This window comes from Dromaius novaehollandiae, chromosome Z, assembly GCF_036370855.1.
Source record: "Dromaius novaehollandiae isolate bDroNov1 chromosome Z, bDroNov1.hap1, whole genome shotgun sequence".
In the NCBI taxonomy this organism is placed as follows: domain Eukaryota; kingdom Metazoa; phylum Chordata; class Aves; order Casuariiformes; family Dromaiidae; genus Dromaius; species Dromaius novaehollandiae.
Genome location: NC_088132.1, coordinates 23,328,674 through 23,351,161, shown reverse-complemented (window position 1 = coordinate 23,351,161; position 22,488 = coordinate 23,328,674). Strand labels below are relative to the sequence as shown.

The 22,488-nt window shown below is 38.9% G+C and overlaps 1 protein-coding gene across 4 annotated transcripts in view; it reads right to left on the bottom strand.

Annotated features, from left to right (window-relative positions):
• FOCAD (focadhesin) overlaps positions 1 to 22,488 on the bottom strand; it is a 124,769-nt gene that overhangs the window by 99,444 nt on the left and 2,837 nt on the right. For 3 of the 4 annotated variants that reach the window (XM_026097886.2, XM_026097883.2, XM_026097887.2), the window contains exons 2-6: positions 17,594 to 17,683; positions 14,769 to 14,843; positions 13,056 to 13,210; positions 9,428 to 9,532; positions 1,626 to 1,727 (exon numbers count right to left, since the gene is read on the bottom strand). In XM_026097886.2, the coding sequence (XP_025953671.2) occupies positions 1,626 to 1,727; positions 9,428 to 9,532; positions 13,056 to 13,210; positions 14,769 to 14,843; positions 17,594 to 17,650 (494 nt within the window). In that variant the 5' untranslated portion in view covers positions 17,651 to 17,683. Of the gene's footprint in view, positions 1 to 1,625; positions 1,728 to 9,427; positions 9,533 to 13,055; positions 13,211 to 14,768; positions 14,844 to 17,593; positions 17,684 to 22,278; positions 22,370 to 22,488 lie in introns of all 4 variants that reach the window. The other variant, XM_026097885.2, reaches the window with a different exon arrangement.

Below are 22,488 nucleotides of genomic sequence, written 5' to 3'. Positions count from 1 at the left end.
CTGACCTTCACATCCCCAACCAGTTCTTCCTTGTTTATAAGTATCAGGTTGAGGAAAACATCTCCCCTCATCAATTCCTCCATCATCTGTGCCAGGAAGTTGTTGTCAGTGCATTCCAGAAAGCTCCTGGTTTGCTTCGGCTCTGCTGCGTTGCCCCTCCAGCAGGTATCAGGATGGTTCAAATCCCCCGTAAGGGTCAGGGCCTGTGAAAGGGAAGCTTCTTCCAGTTGTCTGAAGAAGACTCAACTGCTTCTTGTTCCTGATCATGTGATCTATAGCAGTCACCCACCACAGCATCACCCATGTTGGGCTGCCCACTAATGCTGGCCAACAAGCTCTCAGCTGGCCCCTCACCACCGCCAGGCAGAGCTCCAGGCATTTCCACTGCTCTCTCATTTAGAAGGCAACTCTCCCTCCTCGCTGTCCCAGCCTGTCCTTCCTAAAAAGCCTGTAGCCATACATGGCAATGCCCCAGCTGTGCAAGCTATCTCAGCAAGATTGTAGCTGTAACTGCATGTAGACTTCAAATTCCCCTTATTTGTTCCCTGTGCTGCATGCAATAGTGTATAGGCACCTCAGTATGCTGATTTCCCCAAAAGAGCATGAGAGCTTTCTCCCTAATGTGGTCCCACAGGTGCTTCCTTTTTTTTTCCACGTACATATGCTCAGGGTGATTCTACTTCAGCTATGTTTTGTTGATTAAGATTCTGTTCACATAACCCCAGACCCTTTGTTTGCAAACTTCATCCACCACTTCCTCACTTGATCATTGGTCATTTTGTCGTTCCTGTGTGGTTGCTAGTTTTAAGCCCTCCTTACATCAGGCTGGCCAGCCTGTTGGCAAAGGTACTTCTGCCTTACTTTATCAGGTGGGTTGCTTCTTGTTAAAGATATTTTATAATGAGGTTGTACCATTTTTTTTTTTTTAAATCAGGAAGAATACTTTATTTCTAAAGACATCATCCTTTAATAAAAACAGACAAACAGATGTAATCTTCTGTTTTCTCTGCGTCGTCCTCCATTTTGTACAGAAGAGTTGTATCTCTTAGCAGTCTTCTCTTTAACCAAGCAGCCAAAATCTTGACTAATACAGATAACTTTTTATACCTCCAAAACTCCACTGGACAGCATACATAGAAGATTGTTGCTGGTGGGATTAGCAAGCTGTTTTTTCATTAATAGTCCACTAGCCAAAATATCTGACATACAAAGGGGATCAATTTTCTAACTTTACTAGGTTTCTACTTTTATGTGCTTACAAAGCAAAGGACATTCATAAGAAGACATAATCAAAACTGACTTTCAAAAAATTTCCAAAGGCATCATAAGCTTTACACAATTTTTCCCATCCATAAAAAGACAAATCAACATAGAAAAGTTAAGAAAAAACTATAGAAAAATATTTTTTCCCGCTCTCAAAAAAAGTATCCTAGCGTTTTATTATGATTCTGTTTTCAGCTGTTGAATTGTGTAATTAAGTTTTAAAATTATCTTTTTCTAAAGATACAATTCTTACTATTCACATACATTTTTCTATCATTGTAGCTGCTTTCAAGAACATATCACATTGATATGATTTAGTTATCTCTACTTGCTGCTTTTTGTAGGATTGTCTGTTTATTTACCTGTCTGGACACTGCTGGAAAAATGCTGTTATCTGCTGCAGGAGAACTGGCCAGCAATCAGGTCTGTTTTCAAGCACACTGATTAATGGATGAGGAGTGTTCCTGAAAAACAGGGAAATCACATTTGGATCTGTAATGCAGAAAGGGAGCGTGCAACTAGCCACAAATAAAAGCAGCTGCAGAAACAGACAATTTAACCCCTTACCACTACTAACCCCATTACTAGCTTTGCTAAGACTAATATGATAAAAAAGACAACACTTTACAAGTTCTTTGAGAAACAAAATTAAACTCAATTGCTTATTCAGAAAGTCTGGGTCCACGCTTTTTTTTTTTTTTTTTTAATAAATGCCTAAGCATGGCCTGATTTGACATCACTGATAGTTACACTGGGCTGGGCATTTTAAAAAATCCAGTTCTTCATTCAAATGTGGAAAACACACATCTGAATGTTTAAATTCAGGAATGAAAATCTGTAGGCAGAGGTGAGCAGGCTTCTCAAATACAGCTGACTTTCACAGCTATACTAAACTGCACACTGTATTTGGAAAGTTTTCCTCAAGCAACCTTACTAAATCAATTTTTAAGTCCACCATTCATATTTAAAGCTTCATAAAAGGTTATTTGAAGCAATTAGTGTAGATGCAAGAAGTATAGCAGCTGATGAAGCTCTTACGTGTTTGACAACAAGCTTCAGAGATAGCTACTAATATAGCAGGCTGCATCCTGAGAAAATGAAACAAAAGCAGATCAGCCAGCAAGGCAAGTTATCAAAATGATCCCACCACAGTTAAGATACTAGCCCACTTAGACTGAGAAGCCATAGGTATATTGCTTTATATATAGCCACCAAGATACAATGACAGATTTAAAAAAAACAATATACCTATCTTTTCACATACAAATAAGAAAAATTCACATTTGAAGAAAGTCTAAAGGTTAAAATCTGCCGGGGAAAAGAGAGAGAGCTAATTAATCAGAATTCACATAATCGTTATATAATAGGCTCCAGATAGTACCCACAGAATCATGTGAACCACATGCCACCCTTCAGTCCAGAGTCTTTAAAAACAGGTACAACAACTTGAAACTAACCACAGTGACTGTTCCGCAGACCTACCATTTTAAGTCTGCTCCCAAATTTTTTTTTTTTTTTGGACTTTCATGCATGTGAGCTGTCTCACTCACAGAATAGCAGATATGGAAGACTGCAAGTGAAGAAGCTGTTACATTTCATTTAAATTGTTAATTATATTATTGTGACTGATGTAGTCAAATGAGCCTTTTAGAAAGGATTTATAGTGGTGTTTTTGTTTTTTAGTGATATTTAAAAACCTGTTAAGAGAAGAAAGCTCAAGAGCTGAGGCATCCTTCTATTATAGAAGACAAACACAAACATTCATTTAGACTTGTTCATATAGAATAGCACTGTGCCGAGTCACAAGCATCATTATGAGGGGCACTAAGCAATCCCAGCTCCAGGTGACGTGAATGAGATCTACAGGAGTCCCATATCTTCCAAAAACTTAAATACACATAAATATCAGATTAACAGTTCTTTTTCCATTAGAGAGTGTAGCTGAATTACATAATATGATGTTGCCTTAAGGCTTCTCTTAAGTGAGCTAGATAGGCAATACTCATCTGCTGTAAACAGGACCCCTTAGCAATATGCTATACCCATAGATATTTTTCTGACAAAAATTATCTAATAGACACAAATGTTTAAACTAAATGAGGTGCTACATATTATGCTACTTTAGCATTCTCAATGTTATTGTTATTAGAATTCTGGGGGACTAACTGAGTTGAAGGTTGGTCAGACAGTAATAAGTGTCACCACTGGCTGAATGAAAAGTCTGCTGAATTTTGTAAGCTGGTTACAGAATATTTTTCATACTTAATTCCTCTTGTTTTCTCCCAGATCTGGTCAGAATAAAGCCACCAACAAAGCAAACTCCAAACACTGCTCTTTCTACTTCAGTAGAAGACTACAGTCAAATATGACACACTGAACTCTGTAGCTTTGTAATTTAGGTAATAGTGCTGACCTGCAGGTTATTTAGATTCTGCAATAAACTTTTAATAAAAACTCAAACATACTTCAAGTGAAAGTAAGTTCTGGTGAACTGTTTCTCTCCAAAAGGTTCAAAGTGCACTGAATCCTATGGTGCAAAAATGGGGGAAATCTTGCTCTGACTTACAAACCAGTTAACCACTGAAGGATATTCACAAAGCAAAAAGTTTTGGTAATATGCTTTTAGCCATCAAAAAGCAGCTTTTATTTATTGAGGGAGACATAATTGCAGTGCTCAAGACATCAGCATACACACAGCTGGCCTCACTCAAGAGGTTATTTACAGATATAACTTGTTAGGAAGAAGGCTAATACATACTCAGGTAATTTCTATTTAGGCATGAAGACAACTGTGCCTTTAAACAAACACCATGAAACCCTCAGGAATACAGTAAAATCAGATAAAGAAAACTGTTGCTAAGTCATCCCTTACACAGACACTTTAGAACCTGTACACTACTAAGACTCAAAAGTATAACCAGAGTTTTTTTTTTTTTTTTTACCATCTTCAAGAAAGTTTAAAGACAGCAAATAATGCTAATATATTGCTATAGTATGTAAACAAGAGCATGTGAACATTCTCAGGAAGGGGACTCAAATAGCAGAAATAATAATATTGATAATAAAGAAAAACTGCAGATGATGTCTGAGCAAAAATCATTAAGAAAAATCAGCATCTGCATGGATTTCTGGAACTGGGAGCTACTAAGAGGCTATTATCCCTAAAGTCAGAAGGAAATTTAGCAATGGAACCTGACAGCTAAACTCTGTTCTTATGTCTGCCACCTCTTTAATGAAGTTCTAAATAGACAGTACTTTAACATATTGTATTTAAATCTTTATAAAAATACTTTAGTTAGTAGCTTTCAAGCTATTCAGGCAGGTAATAAGAAGAAAACAAGTTAAATTTGGAAGTGATCTCGTGCTAAGATAACCAGATTATACATACACCCAGGAGAACAAAGTAAAAAAGTAGCTAGACAAGTTCTTCAGGAGCAGATGTCTAAATTTTTACCTGGATTAACTGAACAGTTTGTAAGCCAGTGCCATTTTAGCATTTAAAAAGAATCACAAGGACAAAAAGGGGAGAGAAATGTAGAAAATAATGAATTTGGTTTCCTAACCATTCAGCAGCTTGAAAGCACATAATTTTGTGTACTTAATGATCCTTGTTCTAACAAACAGAACATTAGATGGCATACTATTTGGAATCACCAAAATCACTCTTGAAAGCAGGATAAGCACCATCACTGAATGAGTACAGAAGAGAAAAAGTGATTATAGCAGATTTCAGTCTCAGAGCTGAAGTCTTTTGCTGCCTGTGACTGGGACAATTCAAAGAGTTACAGATGACAACTTATTTCAGCATTATATTCAACGTAGGAGAAATTCACATAAGCTCTCTGGGCAAGCTGCTACAGTGCTCATAGTGAAATATTTTTTCTTACATCCAGGTAGAACCTCCTCTATTTCAACATAGGCTCACTGCCCATCGTTCTTCCAACAAACACTGCAGTAAAGAACCTGGCTTTGCACTCTTGGTAACCTTCTTTTCAGTGCTTGAATGGCTGCTATTAGGTCTCCCCAAAGCAATGTCTTCTCCAGACTAAACAGGCCCAGCTCCCTCACCACCTCTGCACAGGGCATGTGCTTCAGTCCTCCGACAAACCTAGTACCCCTCCACTGAACTCACTCCAGCTTACCACTTCTTTCTTGTACTAGAGGGCCGAAAACTGGACACAATAAGATGCCATTTAACAAGCACACTAAGTAAAAGGCACAACCATTTCCCTCAATTTACAGGCTAAGCTACTTGAAGGGGGTTTTCAAAAACTGGACAAGTTTAGAGGACAGCCATAAGAACAATGAAAAGACTGGGAAAATACGTATCTCAGTGTAAACACAAGCTATTAAGGATTAGATTAAAGGATAAGTGTCACAGCAGTCTAAGTACCCTCATAGAGAAGACAGACTTCATACTAACTGTCAAGCAGTATGAAAAACCTATTAAGCTAGGAATCAGAAACTTGGATCTGAAACTGGCAAATTCAGACTAGAAAAAAAGAGAATGAATTTTCACTGAAGAAAATCAGGCACTAAAACAATTTACCAAGCACAGAATGGAATTCTTTGCACTGGATTCTCCCTCTGTTGCTCAGTTTTTCCTCCAAAAAGGTGTGTTCCTATTCAAGCAGATGAAGAATTTGAAGTAGGGACTTCCAGAAAATTGGCTGATGTGCTGGAGTATTTGCAGCATGTTCAGAAAACAGACATTAGCTAAGACCATAAACTGTACATATATTACAGGTCTGGCCCTCACTTCTAATCCAGCATCTCCTACATATACTTCTCTAAAGTTTGTTTACTTACCTACATGGCCTTCATGTCGTCTACCTTCCTTAATTCTGCAAATCTTTTGTTAAAGTGCAGAGTCTCTTATGATCTGCGTACAAAGACTGAAAAAGCTAAAGCTAATGCCCCATTGCAACTTTTTAAGACAACAGCATGCAAGACACTAATGTGTTGACTCTCTGGTACTGGAGACCAGCAGAATCATAGACAGAAGACAGGAACATTTTTAGGACAGCAAGACAGAAATATTATTCATGTATCATGCTGAGACCTTGAAAGAACATAGCCCTCTACAGCCCTACAAAATTACAGCATTTGCTTATTTCAAGACCTTTGTTCAAAGAACTAATTACCTTTCTGAGTTAGAAGAATATATTAGTCATCTAAATGCTGCTATCATACTAAAGCCAGCAGAACCCTCATGAAGTAGGAGCATGTAACACAACAAATGTAAAATTAAAATGGCTTAGTCTCCAGAATAAATAAGGCTTTTACGTCTAGATTTTGTGTCCTCTGAAGCTAATGTGACTGCACTGAGCTGGATGATAAAAAAAATCTACAGTGACTAGTGATTAACAATGAAACATGAAAATGTGCAGTCCTCCAAAATTCCATTTGATAGTGCTATTAGTGGTAGGAAAAATGTAATGTGTATACGGAAAATAATTTTCAACCCTAAATAAAGCATTGCTAGCACAGCACTACAACATGCACATCTTTAAATGACATAAAAATGCTACTGTACTGATCTCACTGGCAAGGACTTACAATAAAGTGAAATGAACAACTAGATTCAGATATCCACATGTAAATTCATGAGTGTCTAGAGAAAGATTAACCTTATGCTGGGCAACAACAAGGCAAGTTATTTTTAACTTTTAAGTCAACTCAACCTTCTTGCTATATCTCTGAATGTAGGAGAGCTACAATTTGATTTACATCACCAACTTAGTGACAGATTGTTTTTTCTGTCTGAGGAAACAATGACTGTAGTCACCATGCATTTTCATGTACATGGCTGTGACCCTGGCCCTTTCAGAAACACAGCACAGCACTTCACTCCATCAAATATGCATTTTTAAAGTATTTCTACTTACTTGCATTTTGATTTCAGAGTATTGGTTGTAAGCCACTAAGACAGGGGAGGTGCAGCTTTCCAGCATTTTCAGGCAATAAAAAACATGCATGGTGAATCACCAGGAATAATGTAAAATATAAGTTCATTAAAACAAATGTTAATAGCTTTCAGCAAAAATACATAGCCAAAGCTGTGTTCTAGTCTGATAATGCTGAAAATCTATTTCACATAATTCTAAGTAATCTTCATGAATGCATTTGCTGTATATACTTCCTGTTACAAACATTCTCTGACCTGTGAACTTTAGTAGCGATATGACAAAATTCATGTCAAGACGGAAACAGTGAAAAATCTTTTTTTTTGCATCACAAATGGGTTTAGTAGTTAGAATTCTATATTTTATCTCTTCCCTCACAATACATACATTCTCAGGCCAAGGGAACACCTGGCAGAAATCTGAAATGCATGTTATCTAACGTTCCCCAAAACTGATCAAACACCAAGAATAATAAACCTACTGTGAAATATATCAAACACATATCAAAGTCTTCTTTCTTTATCACCAAGCATGTTATCAGTACAACCTGGTTACTGGCATAACAAAGTGCAAGCCAGTTCTAAGTAAAATGCAGTTCCTTGTACAGGAAAGATCTGTGACAGGGGAAACTTCTCCATTCATGAAAATTTTAACAGAAAGGTAAATGCATGCTATAATCCACCTGGACTGATAATGTTGACAAGGCTCACCATAAACTTGTCACTTCCCTGCTCTCCTGCTCGACTCAACTTGAGCTTAGGTTACTGGACAGGTATGTTAACATGCATACGAAATCAGCAGACTTTTATGCCAGATAAGAGAGATGATAAAACCATATGGAGAACCTAATTCGAGCGCATGGCGAGATTGACCTCCAGGCTACTTCTGCCTCTGCTACAGCTGGTCCCAACCTCAGAACAACAATTCAAAGCAATCCATATGTGAACTGAAAAACTGCCTCACTCATTTTACACATCTTTAAAAAAATCTGCACAATTTTTTGATATTTCACCATCTTTGGAATATCAGTCCTCTCCACCATCTCCCCATCCCCCGCCCCCCAGTGATGGCTAAAGGGCTATCATGTGACTCATGATTTCTGTAGAGCTTGCTGGAATCACTATAGCTCACATCCAGTAGCTCTGGATGCATTTTGAAATCATTTTTACACAGCAACCTCTTTAATAGTAAAAGCATTTAGGAACCTTACTTTGACAGCAGAAACAAAGCAGAAAAAATAGGTGAGAGGAAAGCAGTCTGCAGTCTACTCAAAATAGAAGTGTCCTTAAAGGGACTATCACCATATCATCCAGCTACCAGATATGAACAAGTCCCCAGATTTGTTCTCTCTCTCCCACTCACACAGCCTTTCTGTTGCTGTTATCCCCTTTTCAGCTTCTGGTGGCAATCTTATCTCTGTACTATAAAATGCCTTGAAACTTTCAGCCAAAACCACAACATTATAAGTTATTTGGGAGTTCTCTTAAAGAGATGAAGCTCAGTTCTGCTGGGAGTGTTAGCTAAATCCCATTTTGTTTCTGCATGTCATAAAAGAAAGAAGCTTAGATTTATTCCAGACCTAGTCTGGTAGATCCTTAAATATCATAACTAAGGCCTTGAAGCAGTTCCAGAGCTGGATTAAAAATGCAGCAAAACACCTCAGAGAGTTACGCTTTGGCAATCATACATTCTGGTAATTCTACTTGTTTCACAACAGTCTTTGCCTTTGATGCTAAAATTGTCTCATTTGCTGTTGCTTGTCCAAAGGAATGAAAAGACTGCTTCAGAGAACATGAGTTCTCTGTATGTGAAAGATCGTTCTAACACTTGCCAAGCATACACAGTGGTGGCTGTGATAAGTTAATGATCTGTTTTGTGACAACTAGGACTAGTAAGACCTCCTCTTTGAGAGATTACTGGCTTATGTTGTTCAGTGTCCAGCAGGGCTTGAAATCTGAAGAACATCTTTCCCCCACAATCAGGCATTTATAAAGGTAATAGGCACTAAGTTCAAAAACACACCCTTTCCATCAGGTAGATTCTTTGTCTTCTACCCAGGCACATTTTTCCTCCCATGAAGCTGTAGGACTCAGTATCTCTTGAACATTTACTACTCTACTGTCAAATTTTCCCAAAACTAGTTAGCAGGGTCAAAACTACAAAAAAGAGGGGACTAAAGGCCAATATCAACACTGTTTTTGCTGGAAATCAGACAAGAACTTATGAAGGTGTCTATGTAAAACTGATGTGAAACTCACCTGATTGCATACAAATTCCAAACAGCCTCATCTCCATCTTTTCCCAGCTGAAGGGCTTGCATTTGTAGTAATTTCCAAATAGTTTTTATCAAACCATGCACATTCCTGTTGGCAAAAAGAAATACATTACTATAACATACAGAGCTGGATTAGTTGATTCTTTCACAAGAGGAGGAACCCAGGCACAAAACTGACACCCAGGAAGCTCTCCTTAAGGACCTCCTCACATCTGGCTCCAAAATTTTGGCCAAGTTGTGAATCCACATGTCTTTGCCTTTCTTTTTGCAAAATGAAGATACTATAGCAAAGATAAGAATTCGATTCATCTCTCTGATGGATTTAGTAGAAGAATATCATTCTAAGAGTACATTTTCTGTCCCACATTTAATTGAAATTGATGTTTTAAAGTATGTTAAAACCTGAAAACGAGCTCTTCTCTGAATGCATGTATAACAGTAAACGTCCATCACAGCACATGGAAATTTCAACCATGAAACTGTCTACCAGAAGAAAGCATTGCTGTGTCTTTTTCATACTCCTGCAAACAGTGCTAGAAAACATTACATTGACCCAGATCAATGCTGATAGCATACAGTTATAAGACATGCCTGTAATCATTAAAATTACAGGTTGTCATGACACCTGAGTATCAAAACACTGAATGATGATTATACAGGAAAATAAGGTTAGGCAGAGTCCTGTTGCCAAACACCCAAAAACAGAGTATAGTAGGTTTCCTGACCCTAATATAGTAAATAAAAGACACATGAATAGGTATAGAGAAAAGGGGAAAAATGTTTAACCTCTTAGATATTTTAAGACTAGAAAGAGATGGTTAAAATGGTAAATCTGATAGCATAGCCTTCAATTTCAATTTCAACAGAGTAACTAGGAAGTGAGAGAAAACAAGCAATAAAACACACAATTTTAAAGCAGGCCTCGTTGTTCTGGAATTCCAGTAGTTCTGGACCTAACTGTCAGGTAAGATGCAAGCAGGAGAACAGAGGAACAGAACCTGCTTTAGGTTTTGTATTCAGCTGCTGAACTAAAGGCACACATTGGCATGACATATTGCCAACATCTGCTCCCACTGTAGGAATGAATGCTCAGGTGAGGAAAGCATTTTAACAACATTTATACACAAATATAGTCTGGCAATAATTCCCTAAAGATTACAATTATTTCACTGGTTTTAAATAAACTAATTTGATTATTTATGCTCATACATTATTGAATACAGGCCACAGAATTTTTCCTTCTGCTAAAACAGAAGGGGCCTACAACAATTTCTACCAGCAGAGGAAATCATACTGTCATCACACTGAGATAAAAAATACCCCTCAAGATGTTCCCTGAAGTTTGGACTTCAGGAACCTCAGAAGAAACCGAATATGAACTATAAGAAACCAAATATGGATGATGAGAATAGTTTTTCATTTGCGTAATAAGCAGATGGTGTGAACCACAAAAAAGTCAACTCAGATAAGCACTGCATGTGCATGCTGGCAATGCAACTTGTTTTCTCTAGCACAGAATTTGATAGATCTGACAAAATAAAAAACACCAGGTGTACTAAGGCCTTGCTAAATTCATCATAACAGAGAGGGAGAGAAGCAAGAACACAAAACAAGTAGTGTTTACCAATAAAACATTCACCTCACTCCATCCTGTACTGAATGGAGCTCAGTAGTTGTATACGCCTTTCTGTTGGCTGCCAATTTCATGTTTACTTTCCTTCACAGATGCTGTGCATGCAGCAGTGCAAAGCCCCATAGCAAATCTGAATGAAAACTTGGCAGAGAATAGAATGAAGGAACAGCTGGCTAAGTCAAAAAAATGGATCAGCATTGAAGTGAAGCAATTGGAAGCTGTTAGGTTAATCAACTCCTGGGGCTACAGACATTTTAAACCCAGGGACCTTTGTGGTTAAGCTATATGAACTCTGCTTTGCAATCCATAGTGGATGCGGTTTGAATTGTGGCAGCTTGAGAAGAAATGCCAAAAATATATGTAAAAAAGGTTCCTGGGTGATTTGCCAGCAGAGCCAGCACTTACCATAGCAGCCAACATGATGTTGGTCTCACACATGGATCCGTTTCAAAAGGAAAAAGCTGAGAATGGCGTGGAAATGGAGACAGAGCCAAGGCCTTTAACTTAACTGTGCTATACCACAAGTTTGTTTCTAAGGTTAACTCAGTCTTGAATATCCTGTTTTACACTTTCTTTTTCCTGAAGTACAAAATTGTATTAATATTAGATCCCCCTGTAAATTGCTGATGCTGCAAAGAATGCTTGGCTGAACAAGAATTTCACTTTCTTCTTAGTCAGTGAGCCACAGCTAATGAAACTTTCTCTCCAATTTATGCCATAGGACTCAGATTCTCATCATCTAAAGCACAAATTTAACTTCTTGTTAACAATTCAAATTCTTCTTTTGACCCCAAATTGAGCTAGCTGAATTTTGTCCTTTGGAGGATAGCAGTCTGCAGAAATTACTCGTATTATATTTACAAAAACTTTCCTATGGATCCAAATCCAAATATTGTAATAATGTAACTCAGCACACAGTCAGCATCATCATGACAAAAGCTTAACTCTAACCCGACTTTGAACAAGTCAGTCAGAGAACAGAAAAAATTTTTTGAACATGATCCAGTTTCTTCAGAAGTATTCTGCTGCAGTCTTCTCAGACTTAAGACTCACCTTTGGCTCAGATGAGAAATCTCAGCCTAAAACTGACTGTGTTAAGGTTAGGAGGATTGAAAAACATATCTTGAATGGCATGGTTCCCACAACCTCTATGCTGAGGCCACCAGGATAAAACATAGCAGGTGTCGCATCAATTAGTAGCCTTGACTAAGAAAGGACACTACCATTATCTACGCAGGAATTAGGAGGGCTTACTACTGCAACCCATACCTCTGCCAAAAGTCTGAAGAGAGACAGAAACAAAACAAGGAGAACTTGAATGGAAACATCTTCCCAAAACATCATCTGGCTTCCCATTCATAAGTTTTATTATACATACAACAGTTTGCATTCTCTCAGCATGTTGCACAGGCAGTTTAATTCAAAACATCACTGAGAGATGTTGGCATCATATTTGCAGCATTTTGTAAGAGGAAGTAGCTTCAGAGTTAGGTGAAGTGATTTATCCTTTAGCAAACCTGGGAAAAAATCCAGCATCCCTAATCTCCAGCCAGTGCCTTATGATGACTCTAGGTGACCAAATCGTGATTTGGGCTGATTAGGAAGCTATTTCCCCCCTCCCATACCATGATGAAGGTCACTGCCATTTTCTTCCCTCTCTCCTATGAAAGGGACAGCAAAACTAGGCAGCTCATTGGTTTCTGAGGTGCTACAGTTCAAAGTTCAGAGTATTAGCCCAAACTACTACCAGATTCAGCTTTCATGATAGAATGGTCTATGAATTCTTATCTCAAGAGACAGAGCAAGACAGCCACTGCTATGATGGAAGCAAGAGCCTTTGCCAGAAGGGCAAGACACAGTTAGCCCTTAATGCCAGAGCCTGTGTGAACATGCTCTCAGCCACAGAGCCACACCTCTTCCACTGCACATGTAAGGGAAACAGCAAAAGGAATGACAAAATCAAGCAAACACACACTACCTGGCCGAGGGAATTAGGTTGAGAGCTCCATGAAGAACATAGCTGAGATCAGCATGTTTCTCTGCAACAAGTGCCACCAATCCTTCAGAGCAGGCTGTTCGCAGGGCCACATTCTCACTGCAGCACTTTTCCCAGAGCAAGTTCAGAGCCGGAGTCTGAAATCAAAAGAAGAAGAAATAAGCAATGAGAAGGCTGACATGAATTTCTCTGTGTTCATCTCAAAATCACTTTTAAGTAAAACCCTACTCAACAACTTCTTATGAAGTCTTACAAAGCACTAAAGAGGAAGCTAAGAGAACTTACCTGTGATCAACAAAGGCCTTCCTGAGGACAGGCCCCATGTCTCCTGTCCCAGTTGCTTATCCCAGCACTATGGACAGGAGTCTCTGAGGAATGGTAAGTCAAAAGAATTTTGCAACTTGGCCTATTCAAGTAAGCTAGAAGTAATTTTCATTTCCCTAAAAAATTAGACTAATTTGAGATAGTTCAGGAACTGTTGTAAAACTGAACCATGTCTACAGCAGGGTGCACTGCAAACAGCTAAGGGCAGTATACAAAGAGTTATTGAAGGGCAAGCCATCTCTATTCATCAAAGGAAGCCCTCAGTTCTCTCCACCTGCTGGTATGTGCAAAGATTTGGCAGTAGCCATTAAACCTACTACTTATTTTGATGCTAAAGTTGCATTCACGATTGATGTATTGTAACTTAGTAGGCTTCAAATCGAGAAACAAGCAAAATGTTTTTAAATGACTGAACACTGCAACTGTACTGAAAAAGGAGCATGTAATATGTAAGTGGAACCATTTTAATTTTATTAATATTTTAAAAGCTGTTACTGTTTTTCTGTTCAATACCTGTTTGGGTAGTAGAGGGAAGCAGAGGTATGGGAGAGCAGGAGGAAGAATTACCTTTTAGCTCAAGACAGAATGATATTTGTGAATGTGATCACAAACACTAAGGGAGCTTCTATTAGAAAAACTACGCACCTTTAGCATGTCCTCATATCAAAATTTAGCTCTTTTCAGGTTTGGTTTTGGGTTTGTTAATATTTGTTTTTCAGACTGGGGGAAAAATCCATAAATCTCATTTTTCTGCTCGTTTCTGTACAAGTCAGCTTTGGGAGAGGAAAAAAGAGGATATCCTAACCCCTCTTTTGCATTACTCTGACACTTGGAAATGTCAGCTTTTCATATGCCTCTCAGTTAACATGAGACCCCCACTTAACCAAGCCTGACCAAACTAAACAACAAAGTACGCACTTGCATCATGCTGCCTCCAAAGGAAGTATGAGGTCTACTTACCTAATATGAAACAACAAACACCAATGCTAATATGTGAAGTCCAACATGTTTTGAAATTTTGATAGGAATGTAAACTATTTTTCTACTCAAATTTTTCTACTCAAGTGGCTCACCATGTGACAGAATCTTCACTCACGGTAATGCAAATATACTCAAGTAAAACTCTCTTCAACTGAGCATAGCTAGATGTTAGTATTCCCCAGTCTGATATCATTTAGCATGGAAGTAAAACCACTCTTCTGATCCCAGAGATTTATAGTGTCCACCTGTATGCCCAGAAACATATTGCTGAATACCTTACCTAACTTTCAGGATTTATTAAAATTGCACACTGGAGAATGGGAATCCACAGAAAAAGGTAAGCATCTATGGATAGGAGAGAAGAGATAGAAATGAAAGAATGGCACAGACCTGGTCGGAGGCTTGTCTTATCTTGTCTGAAGAAACATTTTCTTTCAGTACTGCAGCAATCAGATGAGCCACTGCCTACAGGAGAAAAAGAAATAAAACCACAAACAAATCAAGTATTACTTTTCATGCCTCCATTAGGAAGACTTTATACCGTTGCTGTATTGACAGAATGGCTAAGGAAGATACTGACACAAGAACTAGAAACAATAGCAAACATTGTTTGAAGTGTATTTTAGGGCCCCAAACCTCCATAATTCTGCCATATCACCTTTTACTGTTATCCTGCTGCACAAGAGAAGCAAGCCTTCACAGGCTCCACATAGATGTAAGGGCCTCTGTGTACAGGACCTCTTTTAAGATTAGGACCAGATACATTAAATTATCCACAATTCCTGAGTATTAGCTTTAGCAGACATTTAAAGCTCCATTACTGTACAGATCTCAGTGTACTTCCATGTGCTGGCAATTGTATCCTTTACTATACAAGGCAGAGGAAGCAAGAGAAGTAAAACAGAGCACAGCTAAGCAACTTACCCAAAGTTAAACAACTTGCCCAAGGTGTTGCAGCACTTCAGCAGAACACTGACCATACTCTAGTGCCAAACTCTAGTGTTTAGGCACTTTGCATATCTGACAGTATATCTATTGCCAAAAATGCTTCATTTACTTTAAACAGGCATTTGATTTAAACTGTATTCGTAAGCTATACTGTGGCAAAGAGATCATGAAACAAGATTCATACTTAAATTTCCAAGGTCCTCCAAAAAAATGCTGTTCCTTAAACAGGGCTTAAAGGATTTACATTTACCTTTGAGATGTAAGATTAAACTTTTCACTCTATTTTAATAGAAAGACTGTCTAATTTCCTCAGTGTACTTTTAAAAATGTAAATGTGGACTGAAATATTGAAACAGCCTCAAAAGCCTCAGGGTGTTTGAATCTAGGCTTTGGTTTTCTGACCTATCTCTAATGCCTTAGGGCTGGCAAAGCGAAACTGGGAAGCCAACAAGACAAAAAAAATCCAAACCAGCATTTCTGTTTCGTTAGTGTGTAAAGAGACAGGAACATAGATTATTTTAAATGTTTCCAGGTTCCTTCTCCTTCAGCGTTTATTTATACTCCTTTATATACTAGCTGCTGGTTGGACACAATAAGCAGTAGCACTTTCAGATAACAGTTTACATTTCCAGAAAAGATGACACTATGAACATTCCTAGAGTACAAGGATTCTACTTTTCAAAGGTTTGGATACATACTCTGATACATTAGACCAAAACAAACAAACAAAAACTAGACAGTTTATTCTCTGGGCATCTTGCTGTTGTGAAAACTGAATGAGAAAAATGGGACAAAGTCAGATATTTCCATTTTTCTGTAGCTACCCCATCACAAAACCAGCCACATGCTCCCAACGCAGATTAGATTTATTTTAGTGCACTTACAAGCAAATAATCTATGATTTTTCTTTTTCTTTTTCCTGCTCTTAAGAGATTTCAGAAATAAACTAACATCTGCATCCTTAAAACCACTTTCATTATGCTGGAGAAAAGCTTATCAATAGAGAGCAGCTTTTGCAATAAGATACACAGGAAAGTCAGACTGTAGATTAGCCCACTGCATTCCAAGAACCTGATTAATCAGTAAAACCTTTGAAGCTACAAAATTATTCTCAACACCCTGAATTCACTGATCCCTGCCTTTGCAAGTTACTTATCCCACAGAGCAGATGTCTTGGTTGGTCCTAAAAAGAGAAGAGGTCCCTTAGGAATTTGAATCCTGATCTGATGGTAGTTTGAAGGTCATGGTATGCTTTTGAGGAGTCACAAAAAACAGGTGGAAGCTACTGAAATAATCAAAACAACATAAAATCCAGTACCACTAGCCCTTAATGATGAGCAGCTGTAGTGGTAGACCAAAAAAGATTTTAGGAGTACATGCACCCCTTGCAACACTGGACATTTTTCTGCACTGAAAACTGAACTGGTTCGAAGGTGCCAAGTGTTACCCATGAAAGATGATGTGAACTCATCAGGAGCACAAGACATTTTGCTACAGTTTAGGTGAACTCTAGCTTTCAGGAACATGCCATCCTCTCCTAAATGCCAAGCTGAACACAAGGGGACCTCTGCATCTCTCTTTCAAACTGGATTACTGCATACCAGTGCAGCCTCAGTTGCAGTGAAAATGCAATAGAGGCATCAGGTTGCACAGACTGTATTCGCATCAACTCCCTCCTTCAAACAAATGGCTACAAATACTACCTTGAATTCAAAATACATTTCATGGGATACAGTTTTTGAGGCAAGCAAGGAGAAAGACTAAAACAAACAGGAAGAAAACGGAGGAAGCTAGCTATGATCTTACAGCTCAATAGATATATTCCTAATGCTGAAAAAAAGAGGAATGGCCAAAGCAGGAAAGCTCTGTTTTCAAACAGAGCCTATTACTCTCTTCCTCACTGTCCAGTAAAAGTATTAAGATAAAAACTTTATTTACATGAGAAGGCTTCAGACAGATATGACGGGTAGCCAGTGTATGGATCTGAAAACAAAGGAGTTTAGTCTGCTGATGACAGTGCAGCTCTACATAGTTATTCATCAAGGGCTGACGAGAATGCACCAGTTCATCATTAGCTCTCCCCACACAGGAGAATGTCTGGATTATACAGTTGGTACAATCAGCTTTTCTCTGTTACTTGAGAATACCCCACTTTTATAGGTTCCTGGCTTTGGAGCAAAAAGCAAATGGCTTCCTTATCCAGTCAGGCAGTAGGCCTTGCAAGAAAGGTTTCACAATTAACATTTAAAGAAAAAAAAATCAATTACCTGTGACTGAATAAGTGTGTTAGGAAATTCAAATCGTTTCTTGATATCGTCTGACATTTTCGGTTCTGTCAAATGACGCTAACTCATGCTCTGCAAGAGACATTAAAAAAGGCTTAGGACTAGGCAAGAAAGCATGCTATTTACAGAAAAAAATACTCAAGATTTATTTTGCACTTAACAGCAGACATAAACATTAAAGCAGTGACTTTTAAACCCTGGTCCATCAACCCCTGAAAGCTCACAACTACTTCTAATTAGTTGGTGACTTCTAAGAAAAGCAAGTTTATATATGCCAGACAGCAACTCACATATCTGCATTTCTAGAGGCATACATAGTTTCTCTGAAAACTTTAGAGGTCTACAAATCAAAAGGAGTTGAAAGACACTGCATTAAATAATGGGGACAGAGAATAATCAAATTAATGCTGCAGGTAGCTAAAAAGACACCTCAAAAAGTTAAATAGCTTTCCTGAAGTCATACAAATAACTAAAGGGAACAGCAGAGATGCAAAACTCAAGACTCTTTCATAACCTATTAGTTCATGCTGTAGTTAAAATGGAAACAAAACACTGATGTATTTTCCCCCTCCAAAGTCCACCACAGCATCTTTATAGCCTTAAACCCAAGAAATGCTGAATTGTCTGAAAAGCAGGTCATCAACAGTTCTTAAATCTCAAGCAAATATATTACTACTTGTGAATAGTCCCATGCAGCACAGCCATATGCATGCTTTGAGAGCATTTACCCTTGAGACTATTTTTATGCATTCATTGACTTCAAAATGGGACAGCTCAGGAGGACCATTCAGGGCTCCTGAAACATGATTTAAAATGTGAAACGCTCCACAAACGTTACAAATATTTCATTTAAAAACAGAAGTAAAACAAAAAAAGCCTGTGTGATGCTGTAAGTGGTAACTGCATTTAGGGGCTGGAACACTTCACAGAAAAACAAATTTTTGAAGCTTTCCAAGTTTGTCAGGAAGTTGGTATATGCAGGCACCCACATGCACATAGGAACCTAAATTGAAGAAAGATCAGAAATCAGCTTGCCTTGTTACACACTGCTGAAACTGATTGCAAACAACAAGTACTCAAACAGTTCAGTTCAGTGTAAACACACCTTCAGGCATATGACATGGTTTCCTTAAAATAAAAAAAATCAAAAAACGTAGCACTCACTGAAATGAGTGAAATAAATCGTTGCAGTAACCACTCAGGCAAAATATATACACACAGTACTCCAACTTCAAGATATGCTGTTGATGTGGTGAATTAAGAATTTTGCCACTAGTTTTGAAAAAGACAAGATCAAACCTGGAAACATGCAAGTGCACTACATGCCAGAAAAAATTCCATTCACAGGAAACTTCAAAGATAATAGTTACCACCTCAATGAATATAAAATTCTTAGCAGCTATAGTGGCAGAATACTCCCCACTACTTGTGAATTACATTTCTGACAATTTTTTAAGAATAAACCAGTTAACTCCATTCAGGATGATGTGGGTATGGGTTTGCAATGGCTTAAAGTATATTTCATTGCATTTTGAGGCAGTAGGTATTCTTATAATAAATCAACATACATTAAACCAGAGTTAACATCTTGCTATTTTTGAAAGGAAAGAAAGATCAACACAGCAAACAATTGTGGGCACATCTAAATTTGTTGAGCATGTCCGGTGGGTCCGAACACATTCAACTTATTTGTATATACAAATTGAGCCACACACAACCCTGGAGCTCCTCCAGATTTACATAACAACCTGCAACATAATGGAAGGTTCCCACCCAGGCAGTTTCTTTTTATTACACACTAAAATTATACATTACCAGCTGACAAGTAATTTTCATTATTCATATGAAAAGGAGAAACAGTAGGAGACCGTTAGAAGCACACTACCTTCATAAGCTGCAAAAATGAGTTATTCCAGGCAGTCTAGAAATCTGTTCTTTCCTATTAGAAACAGTTCTCTAATTTAAATCAGTCTATATCAAATCTCTACAAGATATTTAGAATGCAATACATGAATCAGCGGAAGTTAATGAATTTAGAGACCAACTGTCCTCCAGTCTTCAGCATCCACCCTCAGTGAAGGCATTTGCTTGTGTGCAGAGAACACCATGCACTTTTATAGGATTACTTGATAATTCAGGCTGTAAATGACTTCAGGACGTCTCTAGTCCAACCCCACACTCAAAGCAGGCTCAGCCATGGGGGCAGAGAAGGTTGGTCTGGGCTTTACCCAGTCAGGGCTTGACAATCACCAAGGACTGAGCCAGCACGACCTCTCTGACCCAACTTTGTTGCTGGGCCATCCTTGAGGGGAAAAGTTTTCATCATCCCCCCTGCAGCCCTAGTGCTGCCCCCCATGCTGGCTATCCTGGTCCTGCTCCATGCAGGCTGTGTTCAGCCCAGCTGTCTCCCCCCAACCCCCTCCCTGTTGGTGCTGGGGCTGCTGCGCAGTGCCCTGAGGCCACCCCTGCTCCCGGAGAGCCCGCCTCAGTCCCTCTGGCCTGAGCTTTATTGTCAGGGCTGGGGCAAGACCATGCATTTATCCTTGTTGAATTTTGTGAGACTGCTGTCAGCCTATTCCCCTAGCCTGTCAAGGTCCATCTTAATGGCAGCCAAGCCATTGAGTATATTGAGTGGTACACCCAAATTTGTGTCCTGCACCTGCCATTTTATTAGAATGCACTGTCTGCTCCTCCAGGTCACTGATAAAGATATTAAACAGGACAGATCCCAGGACAGACCCCCACAGTACCCTACTTGAGACCAGCCTCCAGGCAGAGTACAACCCATTAACCACAATGTTCAAAGCCTAATCATCTAAACCACCCTGGGTTTGGTTTTTCTTTAATTCATCTGTTTGCCACACATCCAGGCTGTAACATCTTAACTTTGATACAAGAACACTGTGGGAGACAGTGCTGAAAGTCTTACCAAAGTTGAGGTAAATGACATTCACTGATCTCCCCTTGACCACAAATCAAATCATTTTATTCTTTACCAAAGGCAATCAGGTCAGCCAGGCATGATTTGCCCTTGGTAAACTCATGCTGATTGCTCCCAGTCACCTTCTCTTTCATGTGTATAGAAATGGCCTCTAAGAGGATTTGCTCCATAACCTTCCCAGGGACTAAGGTTAGTTAAGTTTAGTTTGCTGGACCCTACTCCAGTCACCTTCTCCTTCAGGTACCAGAGACATGCTCAAAGAGGACTTGCTTCATGGTTTTCCCAGGGACTAAAGTGAGGCCAATATGCTTGCTGTTCCCCAAGTTTACATTCTTGCCTTTTTTGGAGATGAGTCAACACAGGCATTTCTCCAGTCATTGTGGACCTCCCTCAAACTCCTAAACCTTTCAAAGGTGATAGAAAGCAACCTTGCAAGGACATTGGCCAGCTCTCTTTGTACCTTGAAAACTTCTATGTTTTCCATGTTCAACCTATTACTCTTAACGTAGCAGCAGAAGTTCTTTTTGCTGCCCTCAACATGCCTTGCAAGTTTCAACTTCAGTTGAGCTTTGCTTTTCTAACATCATCCCTGTATACTCAGGCAATGTTTCTAAATTCTTCCTTTGTAGCCTGTTCCTGCTTCTGCCTTCTGTCTGCTGCCCTTTTGCACTGGAGCTCCCTGTTTAGCCAAGCTAATCTCCCACTTCATCTAGCTGGTCTCCTGAGTTCTTGTAAGTGAAAGATGTTTACCTCATAGTCCTGCCTACTCTCCTGAGCTCCTCTGACCTTCAGAGCTGCCTCCTGTAGCATCCAGCCATCAGCTCCCCGAATAAGCCAAAATCTGTTCTCCTGAAGCTCAGGATCTGTACTCTGCTACTCTTTCCTCACTCCCCTCTTTCTGCACTCTACCCATTTTCAACTAAAGGTACCAGATGGAAATAACATCACAGAATGAAATGAGAGAGAAAGCTGCATCCTCATCCGGACAGATGCTTGTATGGTTTGTATTGTATCTGATCTAAACTTCATAACTGGGAAGCTGACCAATCAGAAACAAAGATGCCACCCTGCACATCGCTGCAAAACTCAGATGGCAATGGAATTGTAAAACATTGTGAAAATGCAGGAATCCACTTCCTCCAACTCTAACAGTATTTTTTCAAGAGCAGGTTAGAAACAAAATAGTATTGGAAACCTGACAAGCTAGAAATCTCCTGCTTTCTACAAGGAGAACTTCAAGTACCACAATGATGTTACCAATGAACAATGCACTTTGGTCCACACCAAAAGACTGTGCCAAGGATTTACCTACATGCTTAATACTAAGCAAGGACGGTTTTCTTTCTTTAAAAATTACATAGAGGAATTAGAAACTATAAGATATAAGTAGAAACATGCCTGGCTCTGTAACACTTAATGGCCAAGTACTATGAGCAGAAAAAAAACAGACTAAAGCTTATTTTCAATAAATTGTTTTATTATGACATTTCCCCAGGGGGTTTTGCACAGGTGCAGAGGGCAGAAAGTTCTTCACCTCAGATACATACTTAATAGAATATCTCTTTTAGTCACTAAGCTGTTATTTGAGTACTATAATTTCATATTAGTACAATACATACATCACTTGTTGTTTTATATTCCCACTAGTCTACAGGTATGATGTCGTAGTTATTCGTCCGAGCAAAATATGACCTCCTTCTCAGAGTGCACTATTTGGAACACTTACTTCCTCTCCGCTGACTCTGACACCCCCAAGGAAACAGATCATGTAAGACACCGCCAGTGTTTGGTCAGAGTTCCACTAACATTTCACCCTTCTGCGAAGAAGAGGGGAAAAGTTCACAGATCATATTTAGTGCATTCAGAATCACCAAAAGAAAAACCTCAAAGAAGTGGTTCCCAATCAAAGGGTTGGTGTTACTACCCTTCAATAAAA